Below are 17,330 nucleotides of genomic sequence, written 5' to 3' on the forward strand. Positions count from 1 at the left end.
AAATTTAGAATATTAGAATATTGAGAACTTAGCTTACCAGAGCTACTCCTTGATGTAATGTTAATGATTTTTTTCTATTTATAATTATTCCAATTTACACCTGCATCTATTAATATACTCTAACTTTGGTTCCGAGCATGAAAGAACCTAATTTATTTATTGTCTCCCAAATTTCTTTACAAAGCTAAAATAGTAAATTGCATTAAGAACAAATATCTATAACATGCTAAACAAATACCAACCTATCCCTAGTGATAACTTTATTTAGATACTCTTTCCCGGTTCTATTAGAAAATAATGTTTTCCAACGCTATCCCTAAAACTTATCATGCAAATGGGGATCAAATCACAAGCAATAATATTAAGCACAAGAAAAAATAATACAAATATAATATTCTTAAATAGATAGGAAGAGAAATTACGTCAAGAGTAGTTAACTGTCAAGTTCCCAACAAAGGAATTTGGATATCTTACCATTACAAAATGAGAATATTTAATAAAGGGAAACAAGATAAGAAAGGAAATGAAGGAAAAGAATGACTCACAATATTTGCTTATCCTTCTTTTAGTTTTTATCTTCTATAAAGAATTGTATTCTCTTAAAATTTCTGTATTTTTTCCTTTTCTCTCTTCTTATTTTATAGGTGCATATTAACTTAATGTTTAATAGGTGCTAAGCCCATCTTTTATTTCCTTAATTAGTTTGTTTTTCTTAATTATCCTATTTTTTTGGGCTTTATTTCATTCATTAATTAAGCATAATAAATTCATTACTTTTAATATTTTTGTACAAAAACTTAAATGGTGTTAATTTAATAATTATTTGCTCAAAAATAAAGAATTAAAAGAAAAAATTTATAAATTCCTATATAATTTAACCCTAAAATATACTCATAATAGTTATCAGTAAAGAAATCACGTCATTTTTAATTAAAAAAATATTTGTAGAGAGGAATTCATGGATTTTGTTAAGGACACGGTTATGGTTAAAATAATAAAATAAACTAACTTTTTAGTTACTTTCTTTTGCAATTGGTTATAATCCCCCAACATGTTTCCTTTATACAATCACATATTATTTTATTTTATGACACCTGTTTGTTGTCTTTTTTATATCAAACTATATTTTTCATTTTATTTAGTTATTTAACAAACAAATTCTTTGAATATTTCAATCAATATTTAATTTTTTTAATTAGTGTTATATATAATAAGAAATTTATAAATTATCATGAAAATAATATTTTATTAATTAAATTAAAATGTTCAAATATATTTATTTTATGTTTTAATTACCAATAAAATAATATTTTCTTAAAATTTTTAATTTATCCTTTTCTATTTCACATGTATTTAATTACCAATACCGGAGTAGTGTAAGAATATTCCCTGGCATAATAAATATTTTTGAGTCTTTATTTTTTTAAATGCGATAATTTATGTGATCTCATTATCCAAAATACTTTAGTTAATATTTTTATTCACAATCAATTTTAAATTCATATTTAATTAAAGGATATTTTTTATTTATATTTAATTATACTTATTTTCATATAAATAACGTTAGATATAATGAAACAGTTGTATAAAACAAGAAATTAATTGTCATGCATTGTGAATATAAACGAATTTATATTGTCACTAATAAGAAATTATCATTGAAAGGATTTTAAAGATAATTATTATATTATAAAAGTTAAAAAACTTATATATAACAATTTTTTTTATCGGATGTACAATATAAAATATTGTATCAACAGTTAAATTAAATTCTTAAGATCGTATTTTATGAATTAAATTAAATCTAAAATTTTTAAAACTAGTATTTTTAAATACTTGTCTTTTATTTTATTTTTCATTACTATTAAAATAACTGCTCGTAACATTGTTTTAGCATTTTCCTTGACCCAGATACACCTTGTCATAGTAGTTAATGCATATTACTCGACCAGGGAGGGATAAAGTAAAAGTAGGAATATATAACCTATATATATATATATATATATATATATATATATATATATATATATATATAGAATAAAAAGAAGAAAAACATTTATAAGAAATTGTTTTTTATAGTTTATGACTGTAGACAAATGCTCATCACAAACATACTCACGTAGAAACAGCATGTGTCTGGTTGGAGATCATCACTAATAAGTTCCATTAATTAGTATACATATTGTTTTGGCATGATGCATCCATGGCAATATATTAGTATATAAATTCAGGTGACCCTTCTAACAGTATTATACATTTAATTTTAGTTATCATAACATTAATGAGAAGATGACCAAACTTTTCCGATTTTTTTATTATTATTTTGGTTGTTATATAATAAAAAAAAAAGTGTGCAACGTAGAACATGAAAAATATAAGAATAATTTATAAGATGTTTTATTTATTTATCATGTTATAGACATTAATAATTTATTAATTTTATTAATGATTAATCTTTATTAAAAACTTATTTGATCACTTTTAATATGATTTGTTTTTCTAAATTAGGCTTTTATAATTTACAAAACTCGAATGTAAAAAAATTGAGTCTAATTTTCATTCAGATAAACATAATGTTGATATACATACAGTTGTTCAGTGCTTGCAAGTTGATTAATTAATTTCGGTACATAATTATTTTATAATTTTTAAAATTATAATAATAATAATAATAATTTTTTGAAATAAACAAAAGTAACACGCATGTTAATTCTTTGTTTGATAGAAGAAAAAAAATTAGTACCTCAACTTGAAGTAAGAATTTTTTTTTCTTCAAATTTTCAAAATATTAATAAAAAATTATATTTACGTCATAATTATCTCGCTTTACTTAAAGAAATGAGCATGGATGCCATTGACTTACTCCAATAATACACCAACTCCTGAGAGTTGTAACATGAACATGGATCTGTCTCGGCCACGCATGTGCTCCCACTTCATTCCATGTGCCCTATGGAAATCACCAAGTTTCAGCATTTGCATTGCGCAGGAAATGTATTGTTTGCACTTTCTCGTCTCAGTTCATTTTATAAGATTGTGAAAAAAAAGAACATTTCTTTAAAACATTTAATGTCCCTTCTTAATAACTTATCAGTATGTTGATTACAACTAATTTTTTGAGATGAATAGAAAGATTTCTTTCCTTTAGAGTGGATGATACAAATTGAAATTTCTAGAGAAATTTCTCTTTTAAAGAAGATAATACAATTTGAAAGTTTTTGATGAATTCTCAATAGATTTAAAGTGTTTGTCCAATAATTGTTGAGAGAGCATTTGACAATTAAGTTCTCTTCTCTCTTACTTTTTGAAGTCAGACACACATATATATAAGCCCATCATGCCTTCTCAAAATGGTTAGAAGAGATGTCTCTTTTCAAAAAGTTTTTTATGAGATTTGTCACTGGTAATCAATTACACAGTTATATTTTAAAGGGTCATATAAGTTTTTAAAGTGTTTTCTGAAGTGTTGTTACTGGTAATCGATTACAAACATCTAGTAATCGATTACATGATTCAAAATTCAAATTCAAGACCTTTTTTAAAAACTGATTTTCAAAATTGTCTTCTGATAATCGATTACACTGTTTAATAATCGATTACCAAAGCCTTGATCTCTTGAAAACATTTTGTTTTGAGGCAAAAGCTTGATCAACCAATGAGATTGTTTGAGGCCTTATTTTTTTCTTGATCTTGTTTGCTTAATCTTGAATTAATCTTGAAGCAATGTTTACTTAACCTTTAAATGTTTGTTTGATTAATCTTGAAAGCAGACTTGTTTGATTATTCTTTGACATCATCAAAATCATGTATTCATACATTCACACCTTTTAGTCCATTATCTTTCATAATTGTTTTATTTACTATATTAAGTTCTAAAAAAATTATGTTCACCCTTTATGTTTTTGAAATGTCACTTTAATCATTTTTTCATTTTTTTGTTAGAAACATTAGTGTTTTGTTAACTTTTAAATTTTAAAAAATGACCAAAATAAATTTTTTAAAACTTAATGCATTAAAACAAAACAACGGTAAAACATAAAGGAACAAAAGTGAGATTAACCTAAAAAAAAATTAACTTTGGATAGTGGTGGGTAAAAACCTCCACTATCTTTATTTTATTTTTAAAAAATAAAGAACCAAGAATATCATCATCTCCTCCGACCTCTTCCATATTTAAAAAGGTAAAAAATACAACTTTACACAAATCGAACAACATCAACACATAATCTCGTTGAAATCACTGAAAATTCATATATTCATCACCAAAAAAACAAAAACCTTTCATATAGTTATGTTATTGGAAACAGATGTAGGGAAGATTGGAGCAAAAGTTATCTTCAACGAAAGACAAAAACATGATCCTAAATTGCTAACTAATCCAAATCTAAACGAGGAAGTCACAATGTGACTCTTTGTAAGATCTGCGAACAAGACCTCCCCTGTCTTGGGGCCAAGAAGTAGAGAATTTCACATCCGACATCTACAACAGGGTCGAGCGAAGACGAACTGTGCAAAAAGGGGTCAAACGATGCATTTCATTAAAAAATGATTCTGACCGACCCAACTAGTCAAACATCATCCACTACCGACGATGACGATACAATTTGAAAACATAAAGGACAAGAATGAAACTTTTAAAACATAATATACCAAAACGAAACAACTACAAAATATAATGGATCAAAAGTGACATTAAATCATTTTAGAAGTTAAAAGTTAACAAAACACAAAACATTTCTAACGAAAAATTGCAAAAAAAGACCACAATGATACATTTCAAAAACATAAAAGACTAATATGAAACTTTTAAAACTTAATATACTAAAATGAAACAACCGTGAAATGTATGAATCAAAAGTAACATTAAGTCTATGTTAAATAAATATCTCATACAGTATGAACATTTTTTTAATAATTTTTTTCAAACATAGTAATTAGTAACACCCTAATTGAATCACAATAGAACGAGAGGAATCCAAAAACATTGTAGATATGAGAATAATTTTCACATTGTACAGATTTATTAAAAATGCTATTCATAATTGAATTTTAAATTTTAGTTTTTGAATAAATGTTTATGGTCATACCATAAGAGAACTAATCAAAGCGTACTAAAACGTCGATATTTTAAGATTATTTCCTGACAATATTATTCTTTTTAAGAAAAAATCACTTTAAAGATATTTTAAGTTGTTTATATATCATGCATAAAAAACTACAAGTAAGATATTTTATCTAGTGTTATAGCAAATTCAAAAGTACAATGTGAATGTTATAACAAATCATGGAAGTTATATCATTGGGTTAGTTTAAATAGAAAGTTTTCCAGTTTCCACATTCGTATATCTTTTCTTATCACTCTATATCATTTGGTGACTTGTAAAAATCAAACAACAATGATTCTTATTTTCTTAACATTTAAAAAAAAAATTTGATGGATAGGTAATAAATAATATAAATGGACATTACTCTGCTTTCCGGGTAATATAAGCCCAATTCCTGATTGGCCATTGTTCTGCTCTTGAGAACACAGATATGCTGCGCAGGTTCTTATATTGGTAAGAGTAGAAGCTCAGAGGCCTGCAGGTAAAATTAAAAGTGTAAAAACACACTGGAAGCAACTTAACTTTGCTAGATAAAATCTGCATCGTTGTTGTTCATCTAAACTAGATTGCCTTTGACAGAAAAAGGATAAGGCTATGAACATTGCACATCCACTGATGTACTAGCCACCAGATTGCAAACAACTAACACTGAATCTTCTAGGTGTTTCATAAGTGGCTTGAAAAACATTTAAGAACCCTTGCCAGCAATTATGTCTCCTATTACAATCATCTAATACCAGAGTTAGTGTGTAAGCAAATAAGAGAGAAAAACTAGTAAAGGTAGTTGTAAATCTCAAGTAGAAAAAAAAAATCAAAAACTGTTACACCTCTTGCATAAAGTTTAAATCTCCAGTAAAACAATTATCAACAAGATTTTTTTAATGAATCTCGCATAAAACATGTTATGAGAATATGTCCTTACTTGGTGACATTACTCCTCATAACAATAAAAACATGTATATGAATAATAAGGCAAAGGTAACACTTTGCATTAAACTAGTTTAGATACCTGGGCTCATCGGTTCATGCTTGTCATTAATTTACAGTGCGAAACATAAATGCTCAATATTTGACCCGAAGAAAAAGTAAATAAAAAAGAAATGAAACATTAAAGCTCAACAGCATTACCCTCACTGTACACTTCATTGATTTTGCGTCAACTATGATTCTCTCTAATCAAAATAATTTCAGAGACGTTTGACGTGATCCTGGGATATATATATTTTTAAGTATAGTCAGCTATAATGTTAGTATACCTCTTTACATTTTCTCACTTTGTAACGATCACAACTTCTGCGAACTGCTTTCTCCCTCGGTGCCACAAGGGAACGTGAGAAAAACTCGACAGCGGCCAGAGGGAGGGAAAAAAAGGTCAGATCCATCCAGCCGTCTGGAATATATATTAGTTCGTGCTTAGTCAAGCACCATTCGCTTCTGAATCTTTCTGCAATTTGCACGTAATAAACTATAATCAGGCCAGATAAATTAAATGTTTACCAAAAAACAAAAAGGATAAAATTAGGGCAAATGATATTTAAACTTAAGTGAAATTGCACCAGATATCTCTCTTTTGACTCTACACAAACTTCCCACAGATAAAAATTAAAAACATAACAATGTCTCTTCCTATTAACAGAAACAAACCCTAATTTGTTAACTAAAGTCCCTGTACGGGAAAGAGAAGGATATTGGGTGCAATGTCACTTGTGCTCAGGGAGTATGAATGTAATTTGTCCTAATTTTTAATAAATTAATAAATAACAGTTAATATAATTTACCTCCATTTCTTGCAAAAGATTTTCAAGTTCAATGGTTATCTCATTAAAGGATGGACGGTGGCTTGGAATTGCTTCCCAACATCTTTGCATCAACTCTAATAGTTTAGGGTGCCCATCCTTCGGAAGTTCTGGACGCAGACCCTGAAGGATGTACAGCATTACAGCTCGGTCAGAAATAAATGAGATCGATCCTAGTTGAGAACTGCAACTTATACACTCTCCCATAACATGAATATAGGTCCAACACTGCAACTAAACCTTTACTGCAAATATGCTCTCATAAGCATGCATTCACTGAGGTAGTGTGATTATTTCTGTTGAAAAAAAATTCTATACCCAAGTTTTATTTGTCGTTGACATTTGAAGCTACAAATAATAGTTTGCTGTCAAATAGAGAGGAGGGGGGAGGACTTGAAATGCTTGCACGTTTGACATCCTTTTATTGGCTATAACCCTATGACTTCAAATTAATTCAGTATTCATCTCTTTCAAGATGATAAGATATGATATTAAGCAATTACTGAAAACTATTTAAGTGAGAAATACAGATTCTAAACTCAAGTCATAATTACTGATGGCAGAACTAAGAGACATTTGCACAACCAGTATGGGGCATATATAGTAAATACATCAACAGTAATTGATTCACATTTTGCTTTAGTTGATAGAAGAAAGGCAAACAATTTTGTATCAGAAAATCCAGTTCAAGATTTACAAATAAAGGGAGTAATAAAGTATTATTTTGTAAATAAGAAGCAGGCCTAGTTGCATACAATTAGGTATGGTGTTATCATGCAGCTTTAGCTTTAGAGCAATAATTTATTGAGGTTTCAATTTTATGTATGCTTTAACATTCAAATCTAATTGATAAATAAAGAGCAAACCTGTCTCACACCCAAGGCAGCTTGTAGTGGAGTCATGGTGTCATATGGTACCTGTAATACCAGATGAAAAAATATATAAATATTTTTACAACGATTCCCTTGCTTTATAGAAAATCATACAGTTCAAGGAATGGAAAAGGAATATGATAAGAGAATGCAATATTAGGAATATGATAAGAGAATGCAATATTATAATGCATTTCAGGCTATTTACCTTTGCCGTCACTAATTCCCACAGTACAATGGAAAAACTGAATACATCTGCTTTCTGATCATAAGGCTGATGGTTTATAACCTTGTGAGAAAATCCACTACAGTAAGATACTTAAAAGTAAAACCAGAACAAAATAAAAATAACACATGGCAATTACGTCTAGAGATGGTGAGAAATCCATAGAAAAAAGATTTTGAGGGTTCATTTCTTCTACTTGTTTCCTTTCATACTAGCTTAGGTTTATGCAAAACAAAAACAGAGAGAAAGTAAATTGACTATCATGGGCATTATAATTAAAGCTTAAATTGTTAAAGATGACTAGTAAAACAGCATCATATTTTCTCCTACTTGGTTAATTCAGAAATTGCTATTAGGAATAAGGATTTTGGCCTGTTGCTGAACCCAGGGTGGGGGAGTTTTGAGCAACTTCTGATTAGCTTCAGAAAAAGTTTGCAGGAGTAACAGAGGACTAAATCCATTTCTCTGTTATAATGTATTCTGGACACCAAGGAGATATACATGTATATATTTATTATTTATTATTATTAGATAGGATTGTGTTTATGTTCTCACTTTGGTGCTAAGTGCTGACCAAAGTTTATAATGGCAAGGTTTCTTCTGTATTAAATTATTAATGAATGAATTTTCTCAACTGTTTATTTTTCTCATTCTTTGGGACCTCCCTTTCCCCCTAATGAAATCTCTTCTTATATATAATAAACAACAAAAGCATAATCAAAAAGGCAACAGATAGGTAAACATACCAATATTCTACTTATACAAACAAGAACATCACACAAGGCAGAAAACTTTTAATAGATAGAACTGCAAAATAAAACTATAATATTTTTCTGAGATTTGTACCATTTAGACATATCACAGCGCAAAGATGTGTTGTTTTCATCAGATGTACAAATTTGATTGTGAAGATAAATTATAGTGATTCCTAAGAGAATGTGTCATGGTTATGTTGAACAAGAAAATGCAAATTAAATTTGTAGAGGCCAATATAAGAATCTCCATAGATCAAGTGAAACTCTCAAGCAGTCAGCAAAAGAAACATTTAGTTGTTATTATTAATTATTAATAGCCCGGCACCCTTAGCTTTACAATATCTATTACTTAGACATTAACATTGATATGGAAATATCAAAAAGCACAACAGCATTTTTTATCTTTTTCTTTTCAAGTAACGAACCTCTGGTGCCATCCATCTATATGTTCCAGTTTCTGCTGTCATCACTCCCCCCTGATTTAGGAATCGAGCAACTCCAAAATCTGCGACTTTAACAACCTAATTGGATAATAATAATTGGAAAAGAAAAAATATTAAAAACTTAATGATAAAAAATTTATAAAAATATTTATATGCAATTCCAAAGCAAAATAAATGTTGTCAGTCACATTAAGAAAATTTAAAAGATCCAGCAGTGGCAACAATGGTTCATAAAAGAAAAAAGCAAATCATTATCCATAAATATATTAGGATATAAAATAGGGTGCAGTGTTTCTGAAAGTTTTAGCAGTTGCCACTTTCATATCACATTTTCAACGTATGCTATTTGTCATGAGCATTGGGTGAATCATAATGTCAATTAAAACTTTGTATTATAATTTATTATAAATTTTTTATCATTTATCATACTTCAATAAATTATTCAGAAAACCTGTGGATAATTTGTCACACAATTATAACTGAAATGAATTTATTGGTTAAACATACACACAGATAATAGCAAAAGATCTGGTTCATTAATGTTGCTTCCATACAAGGTAACATCCATTTTAGTAAGGGCAATGTTATAGAGTAGAAAATTAGTAGTTTCAAACTTTCAATAAATTCTTACATTGTGCGTATCCATCAGCAAATTAGCCGTCTTCAGATCTCTGTGAATTATGTTGTTTTGATGCAAATACTTCATACCCTTGCAGACATCAATTGCAAAATTTAGTAATTGAGACAGCTCCAAGACATTATGATTTCTATGCATGTAATCATACAGACTTCCTCCAGGCATATACTCTGCACAGAAGAACACAAAATTTAAAAAATATTTTGATAGAATAAATTGAAAAGAAAGGACAAGTTGAACAATAAACAGGAGAGGAGACCAGCTTTTAAGTAATCAATTTATGTATTCCTAAGCTTATATGAATTTAATTATTCAAAGCCAAATTAGGCATGTGCCTTCAAATTATTTGAACTAAAACATTCTTCCAAATACTGAAGACACAAGGTCCAGAAGAAGCATTACAGGTTGAAAAAAATGAATAATGACATATAACACCATCAGTATAATGGTGCATCATATGAGACTGAGTAGATTCAGTTAGGCAATCTTTCAAAAGGAAGGAAATCGAGATTGATGTAGCAAACCCTGGTTTATTTAACTAATTTAGTTTTGCATCCAACATCATTAGGAGGAATTAAATCCCAAATCATTTAGTAGGTTGCGTTCACTAGAGTAAATGAACAATATCCATGAGTGAACTAGTCCAGAATCAACAAACAATGGATAATACACTTGCAGTGACACAGATAGAGGAAAATAATCCTTAGCTTGACACCCAAACATTAAGGAACATTTTATCCACAAGATATTAATATCTAATGACATGAATTGGTGAAATGGATGCTTTTTTACTTGATTTTCCGACAATTTTCTTGATATCATAAAACAGCTATACAGAGGAAGATTGCCTTAGACATGGGATCCACAATCCCATAATTAAAACAATGGAGGAACAATTTGCATGACATTTAGAAACCTTCTAAGTCCCATAACATTGATTTGCATAGTCACATTAAAAATGTTGCAATAACCATTGTTTTGAGCTAATAAATCCCCTGAAAAGTACTAAATGACGAACATATTAGCACAAGGTCAAGTGATCAGAAGAAAAACCATACTAAACCAAAAGGCACTTGACATTTAAGACAGAAAACACTTAAACATATTAGCACAACGTTTTAACTTATATCAATACAAATTTAGTTTTTAAAATAAATTAAATATTTAAATTTTTATAATATTTAATCATATGTATGTATATAAATACATACATATACATATATATGCACACATATTAACATCTTCCTCATTTTGTATTTAGACTAAACCTCACCTTTTCTTTCTGGTACAAATGAGAGATGATACAAACGAAATAATAACTATTGAAAGAAAATAAGCAAAAGTTTGAGGTAACAAAAAAGGCTAAAATATTAATTGAATTTCAAAACAAATAAAATGGTATCATTATTCACTTCTTAAGATTTGGTTAGCAAGAGTTTTTAGTCTTGAAAGGTGGAGGATGCTAATCAACCCATGAATGTGTGGAGGTTAGCACTTAGCAATTCCCCATATATATGGTGTTCAAATGTTTCATAGAACTTCACACATGGTGATCTCTTGAATTTCTTTTTTTACTTATATTTTTTTTTACTTGTGTCAATTAACTGTCATCCCATATCAATTTTTCTGATCATTGACTAAAATATTCTGATAAACATTATTGTGAGACTAACTCGTAAATAAGAAGTCCTCCCAATAGTTCTTCTTCAGCAATCATTGTTCTATTAGAAACTAGAAAGGACCAGAGTAAGTATCTATTTTTCTTGTTTTGAACCTCAAACTTAAGGGATGAGATTGTGATAATCTTTAGATACACAAAAACTAGTTTATTAAGGACAGCTTATTGTTTCCACATTAAATAGGATAATATACAACAATATATCTGCAGAACCAAATGGATTAATTTATACCTGTTATTATGCACAAATGTGGACACTTTGTACATGCACCAATGAAACGAACAACATTTTTATGATGCACCTGCCTGCATCCAGAAATACAGAAGCCAAATTGTCAAAAGATTTTCTGGAAAGAGAAAAGCATATTGACAGAACCTAAATGAGAAAGTTAGTAGATGATAATTGAATTTATATCCTAAAGATTTATAATCAAATCCTGGCAAGACTATAATTAATATAAACAAAAGCAATGGCAAGATAAAACTAAGTAGTAGATGGAGAAATCCCAGCTTAAACATCAATTGAGAAATAATCAGTTGTAAGGATGCTACAACTGACATCAATTGTCACAAGTTTCTAGTATACAGACATCCAATCCTTCAAGAACCAAGTGAACAGTTGCAAGGATGCAACCAACTAAGAAGTTTACTGAGACTGATAATTTTGTCATGCTTAACCACTTCTTAAAACTTGGTAGTTGGTACTAGAGTTGATATTTCAATTTAAGTATATATTCCTCAAGAAAAAGAGAACATAATAATTGCTCAAAATAAATTCAACTGTACAACACAAGAACAAATGTTTGATAATCATTTAGAAAGAGAAATTATAAGAAAGATTAATTACAAAAACATATTATGATATGTAGTGTGGTCTTAAACTCCAAAGAGCAAAGTACTGACCTCAGAATGGCCACTTCTTGAGCAAACTCATCCTCTAAAGCATCATTCAATTGCTCTGATCTCAGAACCTTAACAGCAACATCTTCACCAAGATAAACTCCACGATACCTGAGTATGAATCATAAATCAAAATTAAAAACAAGATAAATATTACGATATAGAATAGAACGAAAAATAAGTTAAAAGAAATACACAAATAAGTAATGAAAATACAACACAACTCACAAATCTCCAGAGGATCCAGATGCTATTTTTTCTCCTAACTTTAGCAACCTCCTATCTATTTCCCAATCTCCTGATTTTCCTTCAGTTGCTAAGGCTTTCTCCACAGCTGAATGAGAATTTGAAGAACGAGACCATGACCCCTAGAGAAAGGAAGAATATTGATTACAATCTTACAAGTACATGTTTCAAAAGTACATTCCAGGAAACACAAGAATCATTTATTCATTCTTCAGAGATATAATTCCAACATCTCACTCAAAACCAACATATGAAAGTGTAGATAGAAAGTCAAGTAGACCCAATGCACCTCGCTTCTTGCTACAGCTTTTTCCATAGCATCATACAAATCATCTGTTTCCTGAGCACAAGATTGCAAAGTCAGCGACATTTGGACTCAGCACACATCCCTGTCATAAGATAAATATAATAACAGTGCCCCTTAATAACCTACTAGCTTGACTCCTGAGATAGACCATTTTTTGTCTGAATTAAAAACTGTGATAAGAAAATGTTTTTTTTTTCTAAAAAAGAAATGCAGATGCATCCTTTGTGGGTATCAATAATTGTCATCTTACCTAATCTGCCATCAAATCAAAGCTCAGATAATTGTAGTAGTGCTCAACCACTAAGTACAAAATTATAATCAATTAAGAGTTGTAAAGTGTTTGCAACATGCCAATAAAACAGATGCCATTGTAAAATTAACATCAATGAACAATGACAGGTTTCAAAGATACAACTTTGCAGAGGTCTTCAGGGGAAAGCAAATAGCATCACAATAAGTATACCTCTACTGGCCATCCATCTACCACAAACACGTCAAGGGAATAGCCATCAGTTGTGGAGAAAACATGAGCTTCACGTATGTTAAGTCCAATATCAGACAGCAAAGCGGACAGCTAAAAGAAAATAATATCCGTCAAAAGCAATCACACTATCCATCAATCATATTGTCAGGTATTAACAAACTAGAACCTCACACTAGATTATATCAACAGAATGAAGCTACATTTACACAGGGAATGCCCTGATTTCCACTCTCAAGATCTTACGTAAAATCCACTCCAGTTATTCAGTTTACACCCTCAAACTCTTTTCTACCCAATGTTTTTGGATTATGTAAGAATACAGGAATAAACATAAACAATAATATACAAATCACTTGTCAGTATCAAGAAAACAATGATACAACAAAAATATGCATTATAACGACAGCATCAAATATTCCATATAGTATTTTCATATAGCTTCTATTGGCTTCATTTTACCTATGCTTCATATGACCTTTTAATAAATCTCTAGTAATCAAATACCTTTTAATTTTGAGGAAAGTTTCTGCTTCATTAAGTTGATAGAAGTGTGGAAAATAAACCTATATGTTCTGAGCTAAGTACATTGAAAAATTTTAGCTCATTATCTTTGGGAGTTTTGAACTTTCAATTAACTTACAACAACGCTTTATCCTACTAAGTGAGATCAGCTACATGGATCACATGATGCCATTTGGCACAATTAAAAATCAAAACTTCAAGAAAATAATTTAGCCTGAAATCTCTCTTGACAACTTCCTCCAACATCCAGATATTATTTTAAGAACAACAGATGTAAATTTTAACAGTAAACAACAGATAAGATAAACTCTTCAAACATACCTGGCTTAAGAGCTTTGGCTTGTCAACAGTGGAAAATATTATTTCATGAACAGGGACACTTGAATGTTCGTGCCTGCATTTTAAATTGCAATGTTTAACTTACTTACCACAAGCGAAGATATTCAGGTAAAATTTGACACGCAAGTACTATTTCAATTTCAAATGTGGTGAGATAGATGTATCAATAAAATAAACATTTGGAACATAAATTTTGGCAACAGATAGAGTCTACGTTCCTGCTCTCCAAAGAGGAAAAAATTTGCAGCCATGGCCACCAGTTTTAACAAAAGTTGTTGTACTGCTATTTCAAAAACTAAAAGAAAAAGTAAGAAACAGCATTGTAACTTTATTCAGGTGGTACCTCTGGAAAAAATTGTCAGTGAGAAATTTTTCCTCTGTCACCTTTGAGTTCTTTCTGACATCCAAATTTAGGTCCTCGAGCTTCGAGCAAGGCTCAAACTCATTTGCAATATCCCTCATCTTACTGATGCAAATTATATAATTACATTACATTGAATAAATATAAAAAAAAAATGCATTACAAAGATACAGAATTGATATTTTAAGTAACAGTTACCGGAAACCTTCCTGTAAAATGCTTGTTCATATATAGTAGTATAATTCACTGTTCACTGGATAGCATACCTTTTACCAGGTGATACAGCTCCCCCATTTGTTGCATGAGAAGTTGATCCAGGGCTATAATGAGTACTTAAAATTTGTTCATCTTCACCATCTGTTCTAGTTGAAATATTCTGCCCAGCAAATTGAGAGAAGAAGTAAATTCAATAGACATGGAAAACTGAAAGAAATATGATAGACTTGTTTTCCTATAAGTATTTATCGAGAAGTTTATCCAAACACGACCATACATGACAAACTCTTATTGGAAATCAAAATACATAAACACGGATTATGGAAATTACATCCAATTAAAATGAATCCGGAATGATGCTAAGCTAGTAGAAATGGAGTTAGGCACAGCAAAATAAGGAAGATTAGTACCTCGAGGAAGCGTATATGGTATACAGGGCGCTTGTGAGGGTCCTTAGCCAAAGCAAGAAGGGTTTGATGCAACAGAACATCTTCAGCTCTATCGATATTCACATCCAGTCCATAACTGAAACAAACAACAAGCAGCGACCGAACCGATTATCCACACTCCATTTAAACACTTTCGATTGCTAATCGAAAAACAGTAAGGAAGAAGAGAGTGAAATTGAGGAAGGTACCTCGGTGGCAAGCGATTGAAGTGAGCCTCCAAGTGTTCGCGGAAGTTGGGGTTGGAAACGGCTTGGTCGTGGCCGGTTTCAACGAGGCGGTTGTAGACGTTGTTATGGACGTCGTAGTTGCTGCAGCCGCTGAAGGCGCGCGGCGGCGAGGAACTCTCTCCAACGCCTTCCACCAAATCCATTCAAGCGCGCATGGAGTTGACTGTGGAGTGAGTGGAAAAATAAAAAAAAAGGGTTCGGTGTGTGTGATTTTAAGGGGGGATGGAGGGTAATTTCGTCCAAGTTGAGGTTGCCTTGCCGCTGAGCAGGGGCACGGAAGCGAAAAAGGCGAGATATTAGGAAAAGAAAGAGAGAGAAAAAGGCAGATAGTAATTGAATTGGATTCAGAAATAATTTAAATTTAAATTGGATACTAAAGTAAAGTAAACAATAAAAGAAACGTTGCCAAAAAACAAATAAGAAGAAATAACACTGACTTTAGTTGAGTTGAGGTTCCTCTTAAACAATACTCTTGCTCTTAGTTTCAAAAAAATTATTGAAATTATATAATTATGCAATTAGGATTGACCTTAAGCTTCGGCCAAAAGAGCAATGGCCTAGGTCCCAACGTTGAGAAGGGTTCGATTTTTTTTAAAAAAATTATATAATTATGCAATAATAAGCTTGTTTTTTATATTTTTTTGTGTTGTTAGATGAATTTTTAAATCATTGTATACCACATAACAATATGTAATGAACTTATGATAAAGTGTAGGCTTTAAATGTTTTCATTTTCAACAAACAAGGAAACAAAAACTCAAAATAAAAAAAAAAATATTATTCTATTGAAAATTAGAATTCAAACCATTCGTGTCATCTTTGACAAGGTTTTTTGTTCAGTGTAGGCCTTTAATTCAATGCAAAAAAAAAAAAAAAAAATCACATTAAATCAAGGTAATGTGTTGGAGAGGAGTGGTTACTTCGTTGGGTTCCACCAATGTCTAAGAAAATAACTATAAACTGTGATGGGTTTGTGATATACAATGGAGCAAAGACTTTTGGTGGGAAAAATTCTCAAAATGCTTACCTTGTGTTTCGAAGAGAAATTTCAAAATTCAAAAGAATTTGAATTGCTTTTATTTAGAATTCTTTTATTTTGTAAATTATTTATTTGGATAAAATAATTCAAATTCTTAGTTTCGATAGGATATAATTTAATTCCTTCATAAGTAAAGTCTTGTTTTTAAATTTATATATAAAAATTGAAATTTCAATATTATAATTTATTGAAAATAAATGTTGGCTATTTTTAAAATTTAATAATTAAAAAATAATCTTAAATATTTAACAATTCAAAAATATTTTTAATGTTAGATAATATTCAATAATTTAAAAATTATTGAATATTATTTAATTACTTTTATTAAATCTTTGGCAACAAAATACTGAATTTTCCCAAGAGTAAGAAAATTAAGTACAACTTTCTTTTCTTAAATTGTGACAAAATAGAGACTCACTTTTTATTATATTCATAGTTGATTCCAACCTAAATCCACACTTATAAAAGATGTATCATTATTGATAAGGGTGTTAATATAATTGTATATAAATAATAAATTGAAATTTTCATAACACATCACATACCACTCGACATTATAAATAAAATTTGTATTGTAATATAAAGTTATATTGCAAAACAAAATAAACATTAGTTCAACACGATACGGTTGCAAATTTTTGAAAGATAGATTTAGTATCTGCTAGAAAATCTTTGAAAACATTACATACGATAAATCCTCTGAATTAATTTACATAATTACACACAAC

The 17,330-nt window shown here is 29.8% G+C and overlaps 1 protein-coding gene across 2 annotated transcripts; it reads right to left on the bottom strand.

Moving 5' to 3' along the window:
• Positions 1 to 4,207: 4,207 nt before the first annotated feature.
• On the bottom strand, positions 4,208 to 15,872 carry LOC114403654 (serine/threonine-protein kinase STY46-like). Of its 2 annotated transcripts, XR_003664686.1 has the most exons (18): positions 15,525 to 15,872; positions 15,298 to 15,412; positions 14,938 to 15,047; positions 14,654 to 14,776; positions 14,293 to 14,365; positions 13,429 to 13,539; positions 12,948 to 12,998; positions 12,641 to 12,780; positions 12,416 to 12,523; positions 11,745 to 11,818; positions 9,829 to 10,004; positions 9,180 to 9,275; positions 7,982 to 8,062; positions 7,768 to 7,818; positions 6,884 to 7,024; positions 6,362 to 6,549; positions 5,470 to 5,580; positions 4,208 to 4,506 (listed from the first exon to the last, which is right to left on the bottom strand). XR_003664686.1 is itself a non-coding variant. In XM_028366753.1 (16 exons), exons 1-16 carry the CDS (start codon positions 15,704 to 15,706, stop codon positions 6,523 to 6,525), a joined length of 1,659 nt encoding a protein of 552 aa, XP_028222554.1. In that variant the 5' UTR covers positions 15,707 to 15,872; the 3' UTR covers positions 6,091 to 6,522. The 2 variants fall into 2 exon arrangements, 1 of the variants encoding a protein (XP_028222554.1); XM_028366753.1 differs by lacking the exons at positions 4,208 to 4,506; positions 5,470 to 5,580 and having other exon boundaries at positions 6,091 to 6,549.
• Between the last annotated feature and the right edge of the window lie 1,458 nt (positions 15,873 to 17,330).

Source organism: Glycine soja, chromosome 20 (genome assembly GCF_004193775.1).
Source record: "Glycine soja cultivar W05 chromosome 20, ASM419377v2, whole genome shotgun sequence".
NCBI classification, from domain to species: Eukaryota; Viridiplantae; Streptophyta; class Magnoliopsida; order Fabales; family Fabaceae; genus Glycine; species Glycine soja.

Coding starts and splice junctions, on each gene's coding strand:
- LOC114403654 (XM_028366753.1), bottom strand. CDS start 15,706: ATGGATTTGGTGGAAGGCGTTGGAGAGAGTTCCTCGCCGCCGCGCGCC. Junction 15,413..15,524: donor TTCAATCGCTTGCCACCGAG/GTACCTTCCTCA, acceptor TGTTTGTTTCAG/TTATGGACTGGATGTGAATA. Junction 14,366..14,653: donor ACTGACAATTTTTTCCAGAG/GTACCACCTGAA, acceptor TTTAAAATGCAG/GCACGAACATTCAAGTGTCC.